At 40.3% G+C, this 7072-nt stretch overlaps 1 protein-coding gene across 1 annotated transcript; it reads right to left on the minus strand.

Moving 5' to 3' along the window:
* Positions 1–2982: 2982 nt before the first annotated feature.
* LOC104594558 (putative E3 ubiquitin-protein ligase XBAT31) lies at positions 2983–6427 on the minus strand. The gene is made up of 8 exons (XM_010254894.3): positions 6005–6427; positions 5824–5883; positions 5599–5670; positions 5374–5495; positions 5129–5269; positions 4937–5044; positions 4301–4559; positions 2983–3895 (listed from the first exon to the last, which is right to left on the minus strand). Exons 1-8 carry the CDS (start codon positions 6182–6184, stop codon positions 3509–3511), a joined length of 1329 nt encoding a protein of 442 aa, XP_010253196.1. The 5' UTR covers positions 6185–6427; the 3' UTR covers positions 2983–3508.
* Positions 6428–7072: the final 645 nt, after the last annotated feature.

Consider the following 7072-nt stretch of genomic DNA (forward strand, 5'->3'; position numbering starts at 1 on the left):
GATCGGACTGTTTGGCCCGGGAACCATCCAGGCAAGCGGTTCTTTTTTACCCCAAACCTGGTTCCTGGCAAAAAATCGTTGAATTAATCAATGATTCATTGACTCGGACAGTCAAATTATCGACCCGTTCAACGGTTTTCGACCGTTTTTTTTTATCAGAACAGGCCATCCATTCATTTGAACCGTGACCCAAAAACCAGTAGCCAGAACGAAGGTTCCATTTCTGAGTCGTTTTTTAAAAGCATGATTGCAACAACCAACTACCAGAGGGAGGCTATTGCTGTTACTGTGACAGGCTGACAGCTACTACTACTACTACCACCAGAGTCTCCAACTGTCCGTAGGCAAGACTTTGCCGTCAATATGCAGCTAGCTCTGCCGCATTAAAATGTAAACTATCTCATTCTCAGCGTATGCTCTGGCTGTGTGTCTTCAACATATATACACTACTACACTAGATAGATATATAAGAAACTATTACCAAAGTATATACACTAGCTAGGCAATGTGCAAACTGCAAACTGTGATTCTTTAGAGCTTTGTAACAAACAGCACTTGAGCAACGGAGTTTAGACTTTAGACCCATTAATATCGTTTATTCTGGGATAACAACAGTCCATTGGATCGGAGTATATTGAAGTTTAGACCCAAACCCAAACTCATCCCTGTGAATTAATTGGCAGTGAATTGAAGGTTTGAGAAAGAAACCCACCAAATCCGAAGCCCCATCTTCTCTCAATTCTCAAGCAAATCAATACGGTTGAGTGTTGACAGTGTTTGCACAGGCGACTTTAATTGTTAAACCGGAAAATGAAAAAGTCTTTACCAGGAAAAAAAGGAAACCCTTGATTGATATACGTGGCAGCAATCTGTGAATCGCCCAAGTCACCATCTGGTCTGGTCGCAACTTTTCAACTCCCCGCAGTAGTTGCAGGCTCCACTGCCCAGCCCAGCCCACCACCACAAACCTTTTCCAATGGGTCCGTCCATGGCTGTCTCCTCTGCCCCCATCAACTATCATCAACTAATCCAAAATGGACATAAGCTACATCGATCCTGGAATCTTGATTGTACATTTCCAGTCTTCTTGGCTCTACGTGGTTTTAAATTACAAATGTACCCTTGTCGTACATAACAATAACATGGCACTATCTCAGCGACCAGTTTGGGGGTTGGGGTTGGGGAACAACTCCTAAAGTCCTAACCCAATTATTAATATCTTTAAATGCCAGCCCCAGGGCCCAGGGCCCAGGCCGGAAGGCCCCAAGTTAGAAAGAAGTAGAGAAGCCCTGCCGCCGTGGCCCATCCCTACCGTATAATTCTTTAGATACAAGAAAACAACAAGCCCCACCAAAAAACGGGACCTACACATTTGTCTTAATTTGGTGAGTTGGCCCTTCTCTCCACTGTTTCTCTGTTTAATCATATCACTTCTTCAAATGTCACTCCAATATCTACTGCTACCACGTTCAATACTTGACCATATGTGATTGAGAGAGACATGTTCCAATCTTTCATCGTCATTAAAATTCAATCAATAAAGCTTAGGGAAGGGGCGTAAAAGACTTACCCCTCTAGAATTTATATAAGCAAAGCCAGATGAAGTGATTAACTATAAACCTCAATAAAAAAATTAAAGAAACTATATCCATTTAAATTTCATTCCCCACGGGACTTAATTTAAAATTCGTGATTTTACAAAAATCCTCTCAAGTGACCTTTCAAGGTGACTCCCAACTCGCTCCCAAGTGTCTAAAATAAATGGGTTTAGCGTTTAGGTAAGACCATTTTATACACAGAGAGAAATTTCTTTTGCTATTATCTCTCTCAATTTAAATTGCTGCTATTTCATAAAAAGTTTTCTTAAAGAATTTTGAACTTCATTGATTATAGTTTCTCACAAAAAGACAAGAAAAAAAAAACTTGTTTTATCTTGAAAACTGATTTACTTATAACCCAACGACAAATTCAATCTATTGAGTGCAAATAAACATTCTTTCAACGATTTTCAACTTTGGTTGAATTTCTTACCCAAAGCTCTACTATATAACCCAACGGCATACTCAATCTAATGAGTGGGGACAGATGATATTCTAAAGACGGAATCTTTAGATACACCCTCAAAGTTCAGAGCTTCAAACTCCCAAGCTCTCCATCTCTAACTAATAGCATCATTAATGGAATTAGCGTCTCTCGCTTATTGCCACAATCGCCTTACCTAGCTGGCACAGCAGCGGGGGATGACTGAGTGTCCCAAACAAGTTCCATGTCTCTCTTTTTCCTTCACTGAAGCACACACTTTCCACTCCAGGGTTGCTTAGAAGTTCTAATGATGTCCATATTGATTTGATCCTACTCTCGAAAGAAAAATCTTGGGAATTCAGTAGTATACCTTCTCGGGTGGAATGAACCACCAACTTTCGGTTTCAAAAATTGATCCCAATTGGAATCGCAGCGTAGCGGAAATTCAGAAAGTAGTAAGAGTTTTTTCTGTCTATCTATGACTTGGGAACGGAGTCTCACAGTCACAGACACGTGGTGCGTACACTAATTTCTTTTCTTTTCAATGCTTTTATTTCTCTGAGTCTCTGGTTCTCTCTCTCTCTCTCTCTCTCTTCATTTAAAAAAAAGCATACACTTATTGACTGAGGGATACATAGGCTAGGCTACACGTTACCCCAATTACATCAACATCCGTATGAGCATTATTCTGCGGGTATACATTGTACAAGAGTGTATCAGTATTAGAGACTCACGTGCACCTACTTCATCTGCAAGTCTGTCTCAGAAATCAGAATATATATCCTGACATTATCAATTCTCCATCTCCTTTCCTTTACATGTATAAAAAAAGATGGAATAATTTTAAATTTTGTTTATAAATTTGGGGGAAACATCAGGATTATCCCAAAAATGGAAGTAATTATTTAGAGAAGTAATCACGATACAATTCATAGCTAGCAGCTAAACAGGCTTTGCAGCTTTACTCTGTAACTTATTATATTTATATAAAAAAAATGATAATATTACATTACATCCACAGGCCACATCCCCCCTACTCATCAATAATGGAAAATAGATGGAGACAATAGAAGATAGGCAAGGCAAACACACATGCCAAGACTTTCGGAAATAAAATTAAAAAAAAAAAGTGCGAAAAGCAAAGGAGTTGGCAACTTGGTTATGGTCTAGCAGCCATATGTATGAATCGGGGTGAACTGTTTTTCTTAGAAAACAAAGATAATTCTTTTCCTATTCAGGGAATAGACAACCCTCGAAAAGACTACTGCTTCTTCAATCTGAAGGAAACAACAAGGATTACAACATTAAGACCCACTAACCCAGACCTGTAAAAGACTTCTTGCTTTATTTAATTTTCATTCTCCTCCCTTTGCTTTTCCATTACCCAAAATCTACATAGTTAACTGAAATTTTTATATTTTCATATATACCCAAATGGATATTCCTGCACCAATTTGGTCAGTCCATCCATAATAACTGCCAGGAATCAAGGTTTGTCCACCCAATCGTTGCTATCAGCAGCAATCCTCCCTGAACCACGGCCACCCATCTTCCCAAATGAACCCACAGCTGACAAACCCTTGAAGCTGCTGCTGCCTTCACTGAAGTTTGATCTCCTCACCCTCCTCATCTTCGAAGAGTTGATCTCCTTGTCCGACTCGCTCTCCGTCTTGACCTTGGCAACCACCAGCTTGGCAATGCTGCTGCGGCAAAACGGGCAGACTGGGGCAGGCAAGCATGCGGTGGTGGGATTGGGTTTGTTATGGCAACAAAGAGCTAGAGTGCAATGTGCACACATCTGGTGGCCACAGTCTCTGACCTCGATTGTACAGACTTGGTCAAAGCAGATACAGCACAATTCCGTGTCGCTGGCCTGCATGAGATTGATTGATTTTTTTTTTTTTCTAAGTGAATTTGATTGCAATATGCAAGTGCATCTGTTACTTGGGCTTCTATAGTTCAAAAGATGGGATGTTTATGCAGAGAATATTCCTCCATGCCCTAAGCTTGAGGCAATTGAATAGCTAACTGGAGGGTACCTAAGGCTAAAGCCTAGAGATCATTGACAGTCTAAGTTTCAGGTTGTCTAGACTCCTACTAGGCATTAGTCATGCATGAAGAACAAGTCTTGAAGAAAATTTTCCTGAAAAAGAGTACAAATACAAATATGTAGAGTGCAAAACTTGTATTTTGTATGTATTTGCGCACTGTACATATTTGTATTTGTACTTCTCCCAAACTGAGCCTTAAAAAAAAAGAAGGAAAACGTAAAAATTACCTCAGACACATTGTCATCAACACTGATATCGGAATGCGAAGGTGATGAAAGAGAGCATGCCATTCCTTTCAAGATGTCTTTCTCCCTCTCCCTGTTTGCTTCCATTAGGGCCCTCTCTAACAGGACCTTTGCCTCTGGATTAAGTTCACTGATGAACTTCAAAGGTGATGGCCACACAAGAGGCTCTGCTGACGATGGGTTTAGCAGGGCAGCACAGGATCTATGTTTGTGCTTTAGGGCAACCATGTATGGTATTCTTCTGCAGAGACATCCAGGATTACAGTTCAGTTAAACTAGAACCCATGATTTCGTTCATCCGATAAGAAAGAGCATAAGTCTACATCATTCAAATAAGATCAAGGGCAGAAGTATTGGGAAATCTAGAAATTCCTGTTGTTTTGGAAGTCTAGTCCATGATTGTCATTTCGTATGCTCCTGCAGATACTTCTTGGACCAAACAGATATCTAATTATAGATCACACAGGGGATGAAACGAAACTAATTATTTCACCAATGTTGAGCTAGAACTTAACTACAGTTATCCGGGGAATAATTGCAATTTCTAGATTGAACCTGATCAAACATCACCATTCAAACATTCACCATATCTTTAACATGAGTTACATATATGCTTACCCAGAAGAATCTCTTTGAAGCCGATCCGCTCCCCATGCAAGCAATTCACGGACACAATCCAAAGAGCCCCCACGAGCTGCCAAATGAAGCGGAGTGCTCCCTGGGAAGCTGCAATTAGGACTTGATCAATGTCACAGAAGCAACTATCATGGAAACCATGGAAAAGAGTGTACTTTGCAAGGGTTTATTTACCCATATCCACCCGTCGAAGAACATACAAGAGCTCCGCTGTCTAACAGGATATGGACACAATCAGGCCGTCTCTGTCGGGCTGCAAGGTGCAATGGCGTTGCTCCTTTACCATCTCTAACATTTACAAACCGCGTAAACCCCCTGTCATTCGAACCCAGCCACAAAATAATCAAAGCCTTGAAACAATTCTCTGCAGAAGACGCGAAAACAAAACCGGAAAAAAAAAATAAAATAAAAATACCCACCAAGAATCTGCAACAGAAGTCGATTGAGCAGCAGCTAGAATGGCTTGCAGGCAGTCGGAATGTCCATGGTACACAGCATAATGCAAGCAGGTTCTTCCGTGAAGAGAATCAAACATTAAAATCTAATAGATTTTAAAGAAAACATATCAATTTCGTCAATACAAGTTCAAGTTTTAACAGAAAAAAATTGAGTAAATGGAGAAAAAAGAATGGAATTTTACATACATTCGCCCCTGCTTGAAGTAGCTTTTCCACGCAGGAGATCTTCCCATGCATTGCAGCTAACATAAGCGGAGTCTACACCGATAAGAATAAGGGGAGGTTAAGAAAAAACATAGCAAAAAATGGGAAAGAAAAAAGGGGGAAGAAGAAAAACAAAAGATGAAGCATTTCACGACCAAAAGAGAACAAAATCCCATCTAGCCACAGAATTATGAGAAAAAGGCTTACCTGTTTATGACGATTCAAGATATCTGGGTGAATAGATCGATCCAAAATCGAAGAAAGAACCTGCCCACCATTAACCGCCATCATAAATGGGAAAACAATCAGAAGCGCAGGTAAAGGAAAATGAAAATAACAAAGCTCAAAGGAAATAAAGAGGAAAAAGTAAAGCAGAGCTAAAACCAACCTCGATCTGACCACTTGCAGCGGCTATATGGAGTGCAGAAAGCCTATCAAAAACAGTGGTTTGATGCAGGAGACTTGGGTCTCGCTCCAACAGAAGTTGAATTTTATCCAAGTCTCCAGCCTGAACGGCAGTGAAGAGCCCATGCTCTTGAGTAGCAATGCAACTGAGCCCCTGACCCATCCCCTCCCGCTCTGACTTGCTTCGATCACGCGATAGGCGGATTACCTTATCTTGCGCCACCTTCCCCTTACAGGTGGTGGCGTCGACCGACGGATCGTCGAAGGGAAACGTTTAAGTAGTGGACGGAGGAGGGAGGGGGAGAAGGAGAGAGAGAGAGAGAGGGGTCTTGGCGTCTTGGAGTTTGGAGCTGCCCGTGAGGCGTTGGGGGCAACTGACCGCGAGAGCTGGGCAGCTGCTAGGACTGACCACTCAGGTCCATCAGTCAGATATTTTTTACGAACCATTAGATTCCTTTTTTTTTTTTATATATATATATAATATATAAGTTAATTAATTAATTGATGAAACTTGAGACTAGTTTTCTCGAGTCTTTTTATCCGAAGTCCGAGTTTACACATGAACGTGCTTCTGCTGAAGAGTAAGAGGCTTTCATTCTCAAAATTAAATAAATAAAAAAAAGAAGGTCGTTTTTGGATCCATTCGGACTCGGTTCCCTCACCAAAAAATCCGGTTGATAGATATATTATAAATGGCATCTTTCAACGATTTATATTTGATAAGCTTTAGTGCTGTTATCTTCTTTTGACTACTTTTTAATACTACTAGTTAAATGCCAATTAACATCCTCCACCTTGATGGCTTGATCCACTTTCCTGCTACACTTATGAGTAGTAACTAAGATGGGTTTTCTTTGTATTCCAATTTCCAAAGTATAAATATTAATGTTGTTTGTGGCATGGTTTAGCCGTTTAGGGCTACAGACACTTTTTTTTTTTACAAGTAGAAAAACTAGAAACGGTTAAAAACAATTTACGAACGAGAGATAAAAACGTGTAAAGCCTTTAAGAAAGAATAAATATAAAAATGGTAGAAGGATGTTAAAAATGA

This window comes from Nelumbo nucifera, chromosome 2, assembly GCF_055504915.1.
Source record: "Nelumbo nucifera cultivar China Antique chromosome 2, China Antique-T2T, whole genome shotgun sequence".
In the NCBI taxonomy this organism is placed as follows: domain Eukaryota; kingdom Viridiplantae; phylum Streptophyta; class Magnoliopsida; order Proteales; family Nelumbonaceae; genus Nelumbo; species Nelumbo nucifera.